At 43.6% G+C, this 18450-nt stretch overlaps 1 protein-coding gene across 5 annotated transcripts in view; it reads right to left on the bottom strand.

Annotated features, from left to right (window-relative positions):
• The window catches only part of LOC146699599 (disks large homolog 2-like), a 173682-nt gene that overhangs the window by 151316 nt on the left and 3916 nt on the right, over positions 1-18450 (bottom strand). For 2 of the 5 annotated variants that reach the window (XM_085469337.1, XM_085469335.1), the window contains exon 3: positions 13040-13171. The exons of 2 other annotated variants lie outside the window; for them this stretch is intronic. In XM_085469337.1, the coding sequence (XP_085325463.1) occupies positions 13040-13171 (132 nt within the window). Of the gene's footprint in view, positions 1-13039; positions 13172-18450 lie in introns of those variants that run through there. One more of the 5 variants, XM_085469342.1, reaches the window with a different exon arrangement.

Here is an 18450-nt window from a genome sequence, read left to right on the forward strand (position 1 = left end):
ATCTATCTAATAGACTCCAGTTTGTGCATGTAAATGGAGAGTCCTCTTCACACACTGAGGTTAATTATGGAGTTCCACAGGGTTCAATGCTAGGACCAATTCTGTTTACATTATACATGCTTCCCTTAGGCAGCATCATTAGAAGACATAGCATACATTTACACTGCTATGCAGATGACACCCAGCTCTATCTGTCCATGAAGCCAGATAACACACACCAATGAGTTAAACTGCAGGAATGTCTTAAAGACATAAAGACCTGGATGGCCGCTAACTTTTTGCTTCTTAATTCAGATCAAACTGAGGTTATTGTACTCGGCCCTGAAAAGCTTAGAAATATGGTATCTAAGCAGATTCTTACTCTGGATGGCATTACCTTGGCCTCCAGTAATGCTGTGAGGAACCTTGGAGTCATTTTTGACCAGGATATGTCCTTCAATGCACATATTAAACAAATATGTAAGACTGCTTTCTTCCATTTGCGCAACATCTCTAAAGTTAGAAATATACTGTCTCAGAGTGACGCTGAAAAACTAGTTCATGCATTTATTACTTCCAGGCTGGACGACTGTAATTCATTATTATCAGGAAGTCCTAAAAACTCCCTGAAAAGCCTTCAGTTAATCCAAAATGCTGCAGCAAGAGTCCTGACAGGGACTAGAAAGAGAGCAGATTTCTCCTGTATTGGCTTCCCTTCATTGGCTTCCTGTTAAATCCAGAATTCAAAATCCTGCTCCTCACATACAAGGTCTTAAATAATCAGGCCCCATCTTATCTTAATGACCTTGTAGTACCATATCACCCTATTAGAGCACTTCGCTCTCGCTCTGAAGGCCTACTTGTTGTTCCTAGAGTATTTAAAAGTAGAATGGGAGGCAGAGCCTTCAGTTTTCAGGCCCCTCTTCTGTGGAACCAGCTTCCAGTTTGGATTCAGGAGACAGACACTATCTCTACTTTCAAGATTAGGCTTCAAACTTTCCTTTTTGCAAAAGCATATAGTTAGGGCTGGACCAGGTGACCCTGAATCCTCCCTTAGTTATGCTGCAATAGACATAGGCTGCCGGGGATTCCCATGATGCATTGAGTTTTTCCTTTCCAGTCTCCTTTCTCACTCACCATGTGTTAATAGACCTCTCTGCATTGAATCATATCTGTTATTAACCTCTGTCTCTCTTCCACAGCATGTCTTTATCCTGTCTTCCTTCTCTCACCCCAACTGGTCGCAGCAGATGGCCCCGCCCCTCCCCGAGCCTGGTTCTGCTGGAGGTTTCTTCCTGTTAAAAGGGAGTTTTTCCTTCCCACTGTCATCAAAGTGCTTGCTCATAGGGGGTCATATGATTGTTGGGTTTTTCTCTGTATCTATTATTGTAGGATCTACTGTACAATATAAAGCGCCTTGAGGCGACTGTTGTTGTGATTTGATGCCATATAAATAAAATTGAATTGAAATTAAATTAAATTGGTTGTGACTTTCCTAGTGGCCTCTTCATGGTTCCAATTTGGCTGTGGGATTCCCAGGCACTTGTTGCCTTTTGGTAGTACAATCCATTCATTTTTGTCTACCTTTCCTCTCTTCGTTACCATCCAACTTCGTTCTCTAGTCCAAAATATATTTTTGTGCTGTTCCTGTAAATCGTAGTGGTGTAGTGTGGATCATTGAATTGATGTCTCGTTTACATTTGGCATTCAGCTTGGGTGCATGTAGGTGGGTAACGATTGCTTAATTTCGTAGTCAGTATCTGTAGCCAGCTAGCTCCACTAGCCACAGGTCTAGACAGCCTGCTGTACTTCTTAGGCATCCCTTTCTTCATCACACCTGTCTGCAGCTCTGATAGTTAACTATTGACAGCTAACTTCCTTCTGTGCTGCCTTGATCTTGGCCTATACTCTCCTTCTTCATGGGGGGTACTGCACCTTGTGGGTGTTAATCTTGTATCCATGCATCTCAGTAGTCACTACTGCTGTGGTTTGGACCAGCTGGTTGGTTTCAGTGATGGTTACAGTAGGGATTCAATTCAATTCAATTAAACTTTATTGATACTGAAGGTTGACCCAGAAGGAAATTGTCCCTAATGCTGCATTTACATCTTCTAGTAGACCTTTAGATAGTACTTCATGCAATATTCGTAATCAACCATGTTTTATACACACACACACCTACATATGATGTATCAAAATAGTATGAATTTATAGATGCCTCAATATGTAAATGATAGCACATATGACATGAGTGTCTGCAGGTGCAGGATACTTTTTGGGTGTTTTCTTATTGCACTACACCTGTTGGGGCAATCTGTTGGCATGTATTTACCACTGACAGGGACTTGTAGTGTCCTCAATATGTGATGCAATATCATCAGTGGGGGTTTCTTGGGAGCCCCCGCTATTTCCAGTGATTCGCTCCATGGGAGATGTCCCACTAGTGTTATCTCGTGAAGATACTCTATACTCATCCATTGACCAAGTCAATGGTTGAACGATGCCCCATGACACAGCACTGACCTACCCACGTTTTATCATGGTTATGGACAGAGTGTATCGAGTGTGAGTTGTGACACTTGCGCAGATGAGGAACGCACCAAATTTCTGGTGTCAAAAAACACCAGGAAATAGTTTTCCAGGCAGCTGACTATAACTCAATGGCACTGCATATGGAATATGACGGGGTAGGCGCCGACAATTTTCAACGGCAGATAAAGTACTTGTGTTGCTCGCTTCTTGTAGCTCAAAGTTACCCACCAAGTGTCAAGGGCCTTTCGTGGTCACACTGCAAGTTCCGAACATAGACTACAAGATGGTTCTTTCGGACAGGGGAGGAGCCACAAAGGCATATCACCTCAACCTCCTCAAAGCATGGAGAGGCACTGAAACCACTTCTCTGGTGAGCCTGATGAGCTTGGTAAAGGATAGAGATGAGTTTGGATTGGAGGTGCCAAATTCCACCATTCCCACCTCCCTCTATTGTGAAGACCATCTCACAAAGGCTCAGAGAGTAAAAGTTGCTGTATTGCAGAACCATTTTCCAGGTGGAGAACTCACAGCCAACCCAAAGAAATGTGTGGTTGGATGGATGGAGGTACAGTATCTCGGGGACAAGATAGCGGCCATCGTATCCTGCCAACATCCCAAGACCAAGAAAGATACGAGGCAGGCCAAACTTCACGAAACTGACTAGACCCTTAACTGACCTCGAGTAGTGAGATACAGCATTGTAGAAAAGGAGTGTCTGTGGCAACATTTTGTAATTTCCTCCTCAGACTCCCATTCACCATGCTCAGATCAAGCCCTGCTACAGTGGCTCCATTGCATGAAGGATGTCAATGCCCTAATAGTTCATCTAATGCAACATTCATATGTTCAGGGGTGATCAATCCTTACGTTGGGTGAGTGCTGAGAGTTTGTACATGTGTGCATGAGGGTGGGAATGCATGTTTGTGTCTGTGTGTGCCTGTTTGTCTGTGTCTTATGTCAGGTCGGGTCTTAGACTCCACCTCTCTGGGAACTCCCAGGCCCTCCAAAGTGTGGAGGCCTATCTCCCCTCACCACACTCCCTGCCGGTGACTGATGCCCTCAGGGGTCGGTGCATTGGTGGTTCTTGGTGTCCGGGGCTGGGCGCTCAGGTATGTACCAGCTCACTCCCGGTGGCTACTTGGCGGGACCTGGCGCCTGTTGCTCGGTCAGGCCTCTTCCGGGGCACGGGGGGCCCTGGGGCCTCCGGCATCTGGGCCTGCAGCTCGGTTCACTCTGGCACAGCTGGCTGCTGGCAGAACCGGCGGGCACGCCGGTGCAGCCCCCTCTAGCTTCTGCCCGGTGGCTACTGGGTGACCCCTCGTCTGGGGATCCTCAGCTCTTCCCATGAGGGTGGCACGGATGCCCCTCCGGTGGTCCTCCTTGGGCTCTCGCACTCTGGGGCCTCTGGATGTCTGGGGCCTGGATCTCCTCCATGCCTGCTTCATGCCCTGGGGGACGGGGCTATGGCTCTCTACATCCTCTTGCAGACCATTACATGGGGAAACCATTTGAATACAAGCACGCTGATCCACACAGGTGTGCACACGGATGTTCACTGCTCGTAGACTTAAATTACACCTTTCTTGGCTGCTACTTCAAAGCACGTGGAGAAACTTTTACTTTGAAATGAATATAAACCTGAATGTGATATATGAGGAAACTTCCTGGGAAGATGAAGTGGACGCAGTGAAACAGCCAGCATTTCAATATCTGAGTTACTCATTTTTTTTCTCTAACAATAGTTTTACACCATTGTGGAAACCATCGATGCAGCCTGATATTCATACATATGGTTTAGCTTGCATGTCATCAGTCTTATAGTGAATGACTGTACATTCGCTAAAATAACTGAGGGAAGTGTTTCACTCTCTCACAATCTGGCTCTGACCCCAGACGTTTTCTTCCCCCTCTATGTTTCCTTCTTTCTGTGGTGCCAGGTGTCTTAGTGACCAGAGATGTGTTTATGCTGTATCACCCTCAGCAGCTTTCCACATTGTAAGCTGACAAAGGTGTGTACAGTACTGCACAGGACAAAGGGGTCTTGGAATTTAAAATCTGGGAAAAAATGCCCTTCTATCTAATCATCAAAACCTAAAGCTTTCAGGACTGATTCTAGCCATACACAAAAACCCTACAGGAGACTATATATTTTTGATGATAATCATTTGTGATTTGATTTCAAACAAATGACTTAACATCCATGAACAGTGGTTTTATTCCTGCTATTGGTATTGTTCTCCTCTGACACACAAATGAAATCTGTTGGTGGTAGGACAAGTGAAACTGGAACTGATAAGCAGGATTGATAGGCAGGCAGACTAAAATGTCAAAAAATGGACTACTGAGAACCAGTATACAAGTAAATGGTAAATGGCCTGTATTTGTATAGCGCGTTACTCAGTCCCTAAGGACCCCAAAGCGCTTTACACTACATTCAGTCATCCACCCATTCACACACACATTCACACACTGGTGATGGCAGCTACATTGTAGCCACAGCTGCCCTGGGGCGCACTGACAGAGGCGAGGCTGCCGGACACTGGCGCCACCGGGCCCTCTGACCAAGAACCGGTTTCATGGGGTTCAGATAGTTTTCAGATGGTTTTCTTAATTGTCAGGTGCTTTTCCAACATTGTTAGCTCTACAGCCCTCACATTCTAGCTGTGTAAGTTCAACAGGAACATTGTTAAGTGCTATGAAACAGAACTTGCTTTTAAGAATTTATTGTAAAGTCATCTGGTAAAACCTGTTGTTGAGCTACTGGTTCATTGTTCTTATCCTTTCCTGTAAAGCATATGGCCGGTCTCCACCATTTTGTTGAATTATTTTACCGAGCTGCTATTTTAACTAGGGTAGCACCATGGCAGAGAACCTTGCCCCTTTAATTATTGTTTTTTATTAAAATGTTTTAATTAAAGGTTTTGTATTGCCAGCCCTGCAACTGAAGTTCTTTTTTTTTGCAGCTCTATGCTTTTAGTAGTCTAATAAACTTTCATTTGTGAAATTGACCTGCCTCACCTAATAATGAGCCTTTGGGCTTTTGTGGCTAGTACAACATTTGCACTAGCTACTGTGATCTCTCCTGGGGTGTAACTCCCTCCCCAGGTGGCGCTGTCAACACCATTTAGTCACTTTCACCGGTTTTCCGCCTTCACGACGCCAAACATATAAGGCAAAATCAAAAATCGCAAATGTTGCATAAAACACATTTTTATTAATTATTCAGTAAAGCCATGATCTCCATAATCAGAATGTCATTACTGTCATTGTCACAGGTACAACAAAATTAAAAATGGTCAGTGCATCATCCCTAACAATATGAAAATATAAATAAAACAATAAAATTCAATGAAATCAATAAATAAAATACTTAAAGTGCTAATAAGAATAGTATGAGCAAACATTCACATACATGCTTCAGTCAGCGCATAGATTAATTCAAGAGTGCCGTGATGGACATTTTTTTGTAGCAGCACTCAGACGTGTTACTGCGGATGAATAAAAGCTGTGTTTGAGTCTATTAATCCTTCCACTGATTGCTCTGTGCCATCTGCCCGAGGGCCACAGTTCAAACAGGGCGTGGCCAGTGAGGAATCTTTTATAATGTTCTGAGCTTTTTTACGACAGCGGGTATTGTGTAGATCTTCCAGCGTGGGGAGAGGGCAGCCAGTGATCCTTTGGTGATGTTAATGATCCCTTGGAGTGCTTTCCTCTGAGCCCCTGTGCAGCTAGTGTACCAGATGCATATGCAGTACGTTAGTACACTCTCAATGGTGGCGCTGCAGAAGGACACCAGCAGTCTGTGTGATGTTATTCCTCCTGAGAATTCCCAGGAAGTCTCTGTTGGGCCTTTTTCAGCAGCTTGGAGATGTTCGCACTCCAGGAAAGGTTCTCCTCTATGTTGACTCCCAGGAAGCGGAAGCTTGCCACCCTTCCTACACAGTCCCTATTAATGAATAGTGGTTGGATCTCTGCCTTTTTCCTTCTGAAGTCTATTATGAGTTCTGTGGTTTTTGAAGTGTTGAGGAGGAGGAGTTGAGAAGGGGGAGTGTTGAGGAGTAAATAAAGACATTCGCGCCAAGCTAAAAGTGCAGACCTCTGCCTTTAACATGTAAAGCAGCCAGGTATGACCTCCAAAAGTCCAGCTACCACAGCTTTGACACCAGGCGACTGTGGGATGGACTGACTGCATCACTGACTACAAGAAGGACAACACAGTCAGTGTTCAGCCCACTGCATCTCTCGCAGACGAGCTCAACAACTTCTATGCTCGTTTTGACGCAGACAACAGAGGGCAGATCCTCTACCCTCAGGAGGACAGTGAGGCTGCAACTTTACCTCTGAAAACAGAAGCTGTGAGATGGACCTTTAAAAAGGTAAATCCTCACAAAGCTCCAGGGCCAGACGGCATCCCAGGCCGGCTACTCAGAGTGTGTGCAGACGAGCTGGCAGAGGTGTTCACCAACATCTTCAACCTCTCCCTGAGGCAGTCAGTGGTCCCCACGTCCCTCAAAGCATCCACCATCATTCCTGTTCCCAAAAAATCTGTGGTCTCCTGTCTGAATGACTACCGTCCTGTTACACTGACATCCGTCATCATGAAGTGCCTGGAGCGGCTGGTCAAAGGTCACATCTGCTCCTCCCTCCCTGACACACTGGACCCTCTTCAGTTTGCCTATTGGACAAACAGAGCCACAGAGGATGCCATCGCCCTGGCAACGCACACCACCCTCACTCACCTGGAAAAAGGGAATACATATGCAAGGATGCTCTTCATCGACTACAGCTCGGCATTTAACACTATCATCCCCTCAAAACTTGCCACGAAGCTCGTCGACCTTGGGCTGGGAACACCGATCTGCAGATGGATTCTAAACTTCCTCACAAACAGGCCCCAGGTGGTGAGAGTTGGTAAGCACACCTCCTCACCACTCATCCTAAACACAGGTACGCCACAGGGCTGTGTGCTTAGCCCCCTCCTATAGTCCCTGTTCACACACGACTGTGTTGCTAAACACGAGTCCAACATCATCATCAAGTTTGCGGATGACACAACCATCATAGGCCTCATCACAGACAACGATGAAACGGCCTATAGAGAGGAGGTGATGGCGCTGTACGAGTGGTGCCTGGAAAATAACCTGACTCTCAACATCAGCAAAACTAGAGAGATGATAGTGGACTACCGGAAACGACCAGTCAGGGAGCACCAGCCCATCCACATCAACGGTGTCAAGGTCGAAAGGGTCAGCAGCTTCAAGTTCCTTGGAGTCAACATCACCGAGGATTTCTCCTGGACCCTTCACACAGACACTGCTATCACGAAAGCTCGCCAGCGGCTTTACTTCCTGAGGAGGCTGAGGAAGTTTGGTATGAACGCCAACATCACCTCAAATTTCTACAGGTGTGCAATTGAGAGCTTACTGACGAGTTGCATCACAGTTTGGTACGGAAGCTGCTCTGCCAGCAGCCGTAAATCACTACAGAGGGTGGTGAAGGCAGCAGAGCACATCACTGGCACGAGGCTTCCTGCCATTCAGGACATTTATCTCCAGCGATGCCTCCGTAAAGCGCACAGCATCATCAAGGACCACAGCCACCCAGCACATCAGCTCTTCTCCTTGTTACCATCTGGCAGACGTTACAGGAGCCTGTCTGCTCGGACTACAAGACTTAAACACAGTTTCTACCATCAAGCCATACGACACCTCAACCACAACACTTAAACACACACACACTCCACAGGACGCACTCAGAAGCTACCTGCAGCTTCACAAGTACTCTGTTTAATCTGCACTGGTCACTTCACTTTATTGTTATTGATATTTATATTTTTAAAAAAGTGCAATACTGCAACAACTGCCACAAAACAAAATTTTTTATTTTTTATTATTTTATTTTATTTTATTTTTTTCTACTGTACCATTCTGCTGAGTGACTGTCTTCTGCTCGTCAAATACATTTCATTGCGATGTTGACCCTGTGCTAACTTGCATATGACAAATAAAACTGAAACTGAAACTGAGGAGGTTATTGGCCTTACACCATGACGACAGCTGCTCAACCTCGTCTCTGTAAGCAGACTCGTCACCCCTGGAGATGAGCCCCACCATGGTGGTGTGGTCTGCAAACTTCACAAAGATGTTGCTCTGGTGGAGAGGAGTGCAGTCGTGTGTGTAGAGAGTGTAGAGCAGTAGACTGAGCACAAAGCCCTGGGCTGAGCCCGTGCTGAGACTCAGGGCTGAGGATGTGCAGTGGCCAACTCTGACTCTCTGTCTTTGGCCCGAGAGGAAGCTGTTGATCCACATGCAGGTGCTGTTTGGAAGCCCCAGGTCTTGTAGCTTGACCACCACTTTGTGTGGAAGGATGGTGTTAAAAGCTGAGCAGTAATCCACGAAAAGCATCCGCACATGGCTTCCATGCTCTTCCAGGTGTGTTACGGCAGCATGGAGTGCTGTGGCTACAGCGTCTTCCGTGGACCTGTGCGAGGGATTTGTTGAAGATCCCGGTGAGGGTCCCAGGATCTGAAAGTAAGCCTGCAGTGTGAGAGCGAAGTGCTCTAATAGGGTGATATGGTACTACAAGGTCATTAAGATAAGATGGGGCCTGATTATTTAAGACCTTGTATGTGAGGAGCAGGATTTTGAATTCTGGATTTAACAGGAAGCCAATGAAGGGAAGCCAAAACAGGAGAAATCTGCTCTCTCTTTCTAGTCCCTGTCAGGACTCTTGCTGCAGCATTTTGGATTAGCTGAAGGCTTTTCAGGGAGTTTTTAGGACTTCCTGATAAGTCTACACAGAAGTTACTGTGATACCTTTTCCTGAAGCTTCCGGACGGCATTGTGAAAAACATCTGCTTAGAAAGAATCCATTGGCTCTGAACTAGGAGGCCTGAAGTATGAAGACTGCGTCCTATTGTGGCCAAATTCAGACATTCCAAGCAGAATGAGCTGAAAGGAACAGACTTCAGCAGGACCAGTTCCCCAAAGAGATCCTGGAGTGACACAAGGTCCTGTTCCCAGTCTGATGCAGCTGTATGCTGTCATCGCCACAGACCGGCGCTACGTGGACAGACAGCTCTACCATGACCCCAGCACCACTCCCTGGTTGTATTAACCACACTTCAGATAAGAATCCGCTAGATTTTTCTCTCCTCCTCTTCCATTAACACCTAAATAGCTGATTCATGTCAATACTTTAATCATCGTGATATCATCACAGATAAATCACCGTCAATCTCCACAGCATGGAGATTAAAACGTTTTCTCTTTCATCCCTCCCATTAGTGCCTTTGCATGTTTTTCTCCCGTCTCTCACTGCACCGATCAGCTGTTTCCTACTCAGTAACAAACAGCTCATAAACTTAAAAGAAAGTTGTGTGTGACTATTTTTTCACTTCGTCTTAATTTCCTTTTCCTCCCTTTTTTCCCCTCTTGCTTCTGCTCCCTCAATCTTTTCACATGTGCGCGGCAATATCTCGGACATACACACTCAGCATCAGCACATCCACTACAGCCTCACAGCACACACAGATATGTAGGACACACACACACATACGTCCACTCAATGTGCACACACATAATCAAACAACACCTAGCACCCCTCTGGTCTACATATTGCACTCATAAAAACCTGTCACCACATTTTTTTAACACCCAGTGGACATGTTTTTTCTTATTCATTTGCGCATCACACGCGGTGTGCAACATTAGTTACACACACACACACACACACACACACACACACACACACACACACACACACACACACACACACACACACACACACACACCTATGGGCACATTAAGGTTTATCCCATGGAACATACATGGAGCTGGCTCCAGAGAGAAGAGGTTATGGAAATGTAACCAGCTTAAAAATGACAGACGTGGTTTTATTACAAGAGACTCACAGACCTGCCTCAGCTAAAGATGAACCTAACTAACTGCAGTTCACAGATACAGTTAAACAGTAAATGAGCAATTATGGACTCTCCTCACCCTAACTGTAGGGAATATACTTTCTTCTCACATTTCAACTCAACAGCTGTCTGTGTGCATGGGTGTTGGACTTCCTCACTGGCAGAACTCAGGTGGTGAGGGTGGGTAGATGCGTCTCTAACATCACCATCAACACAGGAGCACCTCAGGGATGTGTCCTCTCGCCACTGCTCTACTCCCTCTACACTTCAGACTGTGTGGCCACCCACGGCTCCAACACCATTGTGAAGTTTGCTGACGACACAGTGGTGTTGGGTGCCATCTCCAACAACAGGCGGCCTACATGGACGAAGTGAAGAATCTGGCATCATGGTGCCAGCCTTTTTTTGTGCATTTTTTTCTTTTTTTTTTACAGCGCATTGTGTTCTGCCTCCTGATTGGCTAATCCTGTGCTGTGTCTGCTGTACAGGACAGGATGTGTTCAGCTTGTCAAATTTACATAAATCTTCGATCCCAGCAGTGTGACTCTGAAGTGCTGCACTGTATGTTTGTAAGTTTTCTCCCCAACAAACAACGATGTCGACGAAACGTTTTGCTCCATCAAAGGCTCCTGCAGTAGCACCCAAGGAAGATGCCAACCATCGCACAAACAGTTGGACTTCTGGTAGGAGTTACCATATTTTACGGATTATAAGGCACATTAGGCGAAACAAAACAGTCAGATAAGTCAAACTTTACTCATTCTTCTTGCTTCCTCTACTTCCGTACCATTGATGATTCATTAATGTTGAATTCTCTGGCAGCTGCTCTGTTCCCGTGTTCTGGACCTGAAAACATGGTTTGATCTTTGGTTTCATCCTATAATAATGAACTTATTTTTCTACGAAGGTTTGAACTTTGAGAGTTTAAACAAGAGAGAAAAGTGTGAAAATGTTCGTGCCTGTCTGAGAAAAGTGTATAAAGTGTGTAGTGAGAGGTTTTCCAGCCTTAAAACATCTATAACAATTGTAAAAACTAAAGTTGGCTCCTTCTCAAATTTCACCTGTCGCGGCTTATTTTTAGAACGTAACTCCCGCGACAAACGAGGGAGCGCTGTAATGTTCTTGGTGCTTGCTATTCATTAAGTATAGTAGACAGTAGATGGTAAAGATCATGGTTTTAACACAAGGTTCATTTAGCTTTCTAAAGCAGAAAAGAAAAGAAATAGCTTATTTGTCCCATATTCAGGGTATTATTTTGTTTCAGCATTTTAATATTAATTTGACCACAACAAACATATAAAAAAGACTAAAGGAATTTTGCGCTGCTGTGGTCATCAACCTCGCTGTCAAGCTCAGCAGACTGAGACAACTGGTGGCATCGTTCTTTGGGTTACGGGGAGGTGTGTTTGCTTTATGTGCAGTTGGCAAGCTCATCTGTACTTCTGTGTTTTTAAAGAATAAATACCTCATGGCACAACCACATCCAGCAGCATATCTACAAATCTGAGAGGAAACTCTCCTGCTAACAAACCTGCTAAAATATGCCATTAATACTAACCAAAAAATACAGTAACATTTGATCAGAGTCGTTCAGCTGCTCAGAGGAACGACTCCAGAGAGGCAGGGATGATGAAGGGGTTGAATCTAGACACGAGTCCACTCTGCACTGAGGGGGTTTAGCCAGAGTGACTATGCCACAGGCCAGATTATCATCTTACAAAGCACCTAATGCTTTGTAAGATGATTAAATCTATTTCAGGAGGGATTTATTCCATAGCAGAACTCTGTGATTGCAATGTCTTGATGGATGCTCTCCCATCCAGGTAAGGAAATCCCCGAAGGTTGATTCTGTTCATCTGGACGTTTCAGCTGACGGCAGGTTTCCCCAGTCTTACAGTACATTTGCATAATCATTACAACTAGCACCACTGGCGAACAATGGGCTGTGAGGTCAGTTTTTTGATCATTAATATGCAAATTATTATGACCATTGATGAGCAACCATTGATCAATGACCACTGATCTATGCTTGCAATGTCTACATCTTTCTCACCATTAAAGGAATTTATAAGATGTGTTTGGCTATATCTTTAGATGTTAGCAGTAACGAATGTGTAACAATTGCACACACACTAATAAAACCTTGTAATGATGCTGTCAGTTTGAAGCAGAAAATATTGGACGATCTTGCAGCACCGCTACTCTGTCCACCATTCATACACAAGTTTCTCCCTGACTGGATTTGCCAATCAAAGCTGTGATCATGACGTTGCACCGTATTTCAACAGCATCACAGCAAGTTAGTAATTAAAGTCAAACTTATGAGAAAGGTGACCCTTTGAAAACAAATCAGTGTGATAAGAACTATTAATAAAAATGTATCTGAGGAGAACTTTTTTGTTTTAGCTGGACCCCAGCAACAATCTGGAAACTGTGACGGTCATTCATATTGCAAACCAGCCCACGCTACTCTTCTTGCATTCACTCTTCACAAGGTCACCAACACAGTGATCTATGTATTTACAAAAACTTTTGTTTTGAAAATCACCACAGTATGAACTTAAAGCAAATGCTGTCTGCTTGATACACTGTGGCTGTGCGACTTACCAAGAAGAGCTTCAAACAGGTTGCTTTTGAAAATCCCCATCACTCTTTGAATGGCAGTTTTGAGCTGCTGCTCCTCCGGTTTCCTCAGGTTAGTGCAGTATTCCTCCAAAAGTGCAAGGGCTCGAGCTGTGTCTGCAGAGCACAGAGGAAAAAAGGCTCTGGGGTTTCCTTGGTTTATTTTTCTCATGGATAATTTATGTAAAATATATACATTGATCTGGTAATATTTAATATCCTGTGCTAAAAGGTTGATTCTCTTCATCGAGACAAAGTATTTTCAGTGGGAGAAACGTTTTGTCACTCATCCAAGTGACTTCTTCAGTCTCAGCTGACTGCAGGTTTCCCCACTACCTTTGCATACTGACTGAAACTAGCCGACTAAAGAGAGGATGCCACACCGAGGATGGGGACAAGTGGGTGAAAAATTTGTCATCTAAGCAGAGAAAAACATCCTTGCAAAAGCGTTGAACTTTGCTGTGACGCCTAGACAAATCGTGCCTCAGAAAAAAGCGATTTGAAACAACAACATTGTAGATGTTGAAAGTTTCGGCCTGTCTCAGCAATGCAAGGCCACCAGCATCCAACATCAGCATGGAGGAGAGGAAGGTACTCACATCACTTATTAATGACAGCAACATTATCATCCTTCAGGCAGACATGGGTAGGGTTGCTAAACCAGAAAGACTATCATGACCCGTCATTAGGCAGCTTGAATTTAGTTCGGAAGTGAGAGATGTCAGTATGGACGCAGATGATGGGCTCGTACTATGTTACATCTCTCTTCAATTGTGTTCCAGTCACTGAAGCAGTGGAAGTAGTTCATAAGAGATGACAGGATGACCCCAACCTCAGCAACAGGACCACTCTCAGCACCAACCACATGTGTTTGCTCCGTGTCTTCATTCCACACATTTCATATACAAGGGTCAGTACTATTACACATTAACTCAGTGGACCGACACATCAAATTCACCAGGGAGGATATGAAAAGTGGCAGGTTAGCCTTCTTAGACTGTGAGATTTCCATCAGTAATGGGGGACATCTAAAAGCTGATGTGTACCGTAAACCTGACACAGCAGCCAGGGAGGCAGAAGAACATCAAGAAGGCCCTGAGTAAATGTGGTTATCCCAGCTGGACTTTTGTCAAAGCTGGGAAGGCTCCTAAAGAAAGCTCCAGCTGATCCAGGAGAGAAGGACAACCGCTGCCCACCTGCAGTGATCCCGTACGTGTCAGGAGTATCGGAGCAGCTGAGACGCATTTTTTCTAAACACCGGGTCTCTGTGGCTTTTAAACCCCAAAACACGCTGCGCCAAAAACTGGTCCACCCCAAGGATCGGGTCCCCCGACACAAACAGAGTAACATAGTGTACGCTGTTCAGTGCAGGAGGACTGGCAGGATTTATACATCGGGGAAACCAAACAACCTCTGGCTAAGAGGACGGCACAACACAGAAGAGCCACCTCGTCAGGCCAGGACTCTGCAGCCTATTTACACCTACAGGCCAGTGGACACTCTTTCAATGATGAGGATGTAACATCCTGGACAGGGAGGAACGCTGGTTTGAGGGCGGAGTCAAGGAGGCCATTTACGTGAAAAGGGAAAGACCATCTCTGAATGGAGGAGGGGCCTAAAGGTACATCTGTCACCATCTTACATGCTGTGATTGCAGCCATTCACCAACTCTCTGTGAATGGGACTCATGGCTATTGATCAGTGGTCATAATTTACATATTAATGATCAATCACAGTGATCGATCACATGCATTCAGTGGTGCTAGTTTCAGTCTTTGTGCAATGTCCTGTTTGTAAGGTTGGAAACCTGCAGTCAGCTGAGACTGAAGACGTCACCTGATGATGATGAAACGTTTCTCCCACTGAAAACGTCCAGATGAACAGAATCAACCTTTTGGGATTTACTTACCTGGATGATTGAGCATGCATGAAGACACTTAATATCTTGTGGCAAAGTTGTATAAGATAATAAAAGGGACTGACAGTGATGCATGGTGTTTATGGCATACAATAGATCTTTTTTTCCATTACATACTGGATCTGGCTGCATGGTGTGCTCCCTCCTGGTACAAGAGCAGAGAGAAGCGCAGCACTGATGTTTGAACAATCTGTGTTTCAGTTCAAAGGTGGTGTATGGGGTGGAGGCTTGTTCCACATCAGAAGGCAGATGCATAGATAGTTGTTTATGCATGGAGGAAAGCTTATGTGGACAATTCTGAAAACATGAAGCTCGAGCAGTTTAGAGCTCATGACCCTAAACAGAACCTGTGAGCAGAGGTCTGCTGGGTTCATTCAAATAGAATTCTCGTTGATTTTGTGACTCTCTGAACACAAATTGTACCATTTAACACAATTTGTCCACTTAGAAACACTGGCCTTCAATATCCAACACATTAAGTACAAATTAATCTCTCTCAAGTTACACCTTTTCAAACTCAATTAGAAGAACACTTCATTTGTGTGTCAGCATATAAAAGAGATCTCAAATGTCTTAGTCAGATGTTAGGCAAGAAGATGGAGCACCGAGAAAACAGAAAAACTTTAAGCGACAGCCTAACACGCAGACAGTTTATACTATTTCTTCGGTTCCGCGTTGTATTGCAGTAAAAACTAAATACCTCTTTCGTTACCCTTTTGTATCTGTGCACTAACGTTCTTTGTAATCTAAAAACTCCCACTAGGGCTTATAAACTCTCCACCAGTTGGTCTTAGAACTGAAGAAGCTTCTCGGATGAGAGGTGAAACGTCTTCAAGGAAAACTTAAAGAAGTCCAGACGCTTTTCTTTCCAAGATCTTTAGACTACCATGACCTGGATGACTGAGAACCTACAAAGACAAAGACTCTACTATGTAGAGTTTCTCACTGTATTTAACATTAATGTAGGTGAAATTACTGAGTTTTATGAAATACTACTAAATGACATACGCTGCTCTTAAAAGTATTTATCCCTTTCCTGATTTCTTATTTTTTCCATATTTGTCACACCTACATGGTTTAGATCCTCAAAGTTTAATATTAGACAAAGATGACCCCAGAAAATGCAGAAATTCCACATTTGTTGGAAGACTGAGTTTAAATATAACCTATCAAAGTGAAGTAAGTTAAAAGATCTCAAGAACAGATGAGTAACAAAGTAATAGGAACCAATCAGTCTGGAAACAGTTACAAGGCCATTGCTAAGACGTTAGGACTCCAGTGATTTACTTTGACAGCCATTATCCACAAACGGGGAAATCTTGGAACAGTGGTGAACCTTCCCAGGAGTGGCTGACGTGTCAAAATTACTCCAAGAGGGCATTAGCGACTCATCCTCGCTTGCCTAAGCTCATTAATCAACAATAAGAAAGAGACTGGGCAAAAATGGCCTGCATGGCAGAGTTCGACAAAACCACTGCTCAACAAAACAAGTATGATGGCTTGTCTCATTTTTATTGATGATCCTCAACATTTCTGGGAAAGTATTCTGTGGACTCACAAAACAAAATTCAAAATAAAAAGATCACACAACAGTCAAACACGGTGGTGGTACTGTGGCAGCTTTGGACTGCTTTACCGCTTAGAGCTCGGACAACTTTCTATTACTGATGGATCCATGAATTTTGCTCTTTACTAGAAAATCCCGAAGGGGAATGTTGGCCATCGGTTTGTGGTCTGACACTCCAGAGCACTTGGGTTATGCAGCAGGTCAATGATCTAAAACAGACCAGTAAATCCAGCTCTGAATGCTATATTGATGCAAATAAAAGTTATGCATTCAACTCTTTCCTGTTTGTTTTAAGAGTTTTCTATTTGCATTTGTATTCATTTATTTTGCACTTATAAAATGTACATTATTCTCTTAAGAGAAGAGATTCATTGTACAAGATGCATCTGCTACTACTACTATTCAGTTTCTGGGCAGGTAATAAGAATACACAAAATCACATGATCAAGGAACAAATGATGTTAGCAGGACATCACCTCAAAGGTTCTGGTTGTATCTTCTGAGCAAAAAAGAATAAAGCAATATTAAATGTAAGTTGCACATCCAGGTTACAAATTAAGTTCTCAGAGCTTATTATTGATAATAATTATTATATTTAATAAGGTTTCTTCAATGATGAAATTACCTTGGTTTCTCAGTGATTTGATTGGTTTTCATTTTGTAACACTTGGTTGAGACCAGCAGGAGATGAGATAGTTAATCTGATCAAATTAATAGTAAATAAACTTCCACTGTTTCTCTCAAGTGAGTAATGAAAGTGTTGAAAGTGGGAACTGATAAGAATGTAGTGATTCCAATTCCATAATCAGTATCACTTATACATTCTATTCCTTATCAATTCTCTTATCCTAATTTGGTTATCACTGGCACCACCATTGCTAAGCAGCATATCAAAGACATTCATGCAAATGAGCTGCAATACTGCGCCGTGAAATGTTTGTACGTGTTGGAGGTCAGTCGCCCCTTTGTTGTGATCAGTGTTGGGGTTCAGAAAAATGTATTACACATATTATACAGAATACTAATGTTCATGTTATGTTAAGTAACACTCATGTTACTTAATTTGTTACTAGTTGCATTATTTTCACGTTTCTCCATAAAAGGAACTGAAACACACAATAATCTCATAATTCCTATTTAAAAATAAAAACCTCAGCCTACAGTCCCAGACACCAACACACGTCTGTCATAATGAGGACGTAAATATGATGTTTCTCTTAGTATTTAGCAACAAGAACCAAAGATGAAAACCAGCAATCGCTACACTGATTTGACTTTAGAAACATGAACAGATGAAAATGGAGGTTTCAGCCTGACTGCTCATCACTGCTTTTGTTACCTGTTGAATTTCAGGATCTGGCTGCCGGGCCCTGGACTCACTGAGCTTTCACATGGCTGCTTATTACCATGCTGTCTGTGCAAAGAGCCAAAGTTGTGTTAGCAGTATAATGCAGTGTTTCCTGTCCTGGACGCAGTTAGCACTTTAACATTGCACTCTTGTCCTTTTGTGCAATAAAAATAAAAGTAATGTCCATATCCACACTGTAGATTGCTCCATTTTTTCCTCCTCCAGCAGAATCGATGGGCAAGCAGACTAACAATTCCAAGGAATTCAACTACTGGGAACCAGTTCTCTACAAGAACTGGTTCTTGAGTCCCATCCCTAGTTGAAAGGTAACTATATTGTGTATGCTACTAGTGTTTTTCACATGCTTCAATGTGGAATCTAAAATGATACCTACACATTGAACACAGCAACACTGTTTACCTCGTGATCATTTACAAGTGTAGGAGAAATCAGTATAAAGTATATTGTTACAGTCATTAATATACACATTTAATAACAGAGGGACACCAGGATCCATCGTTGTGCCACAGACACCTTGTGATAACTTATTTTCTAAATATGAT

The sequence above is a fragment of the Copadichromis virginalis genome, linkage group LG10 (assembly GCF_057382275.1).
Source record: "Copadichromis virginalis isolate Kocher_CV1m ecotype Utaka linkage group LG10, C_Virginalis_male_GT1.1, whole genome shotgun sequence".
Lineage (NCBI taxonomy): Eukaryota > Metazoa > Chordata > Actinopteri > Cichliformes > Cichlidae > Copadichromis > Copadichromis virginalis.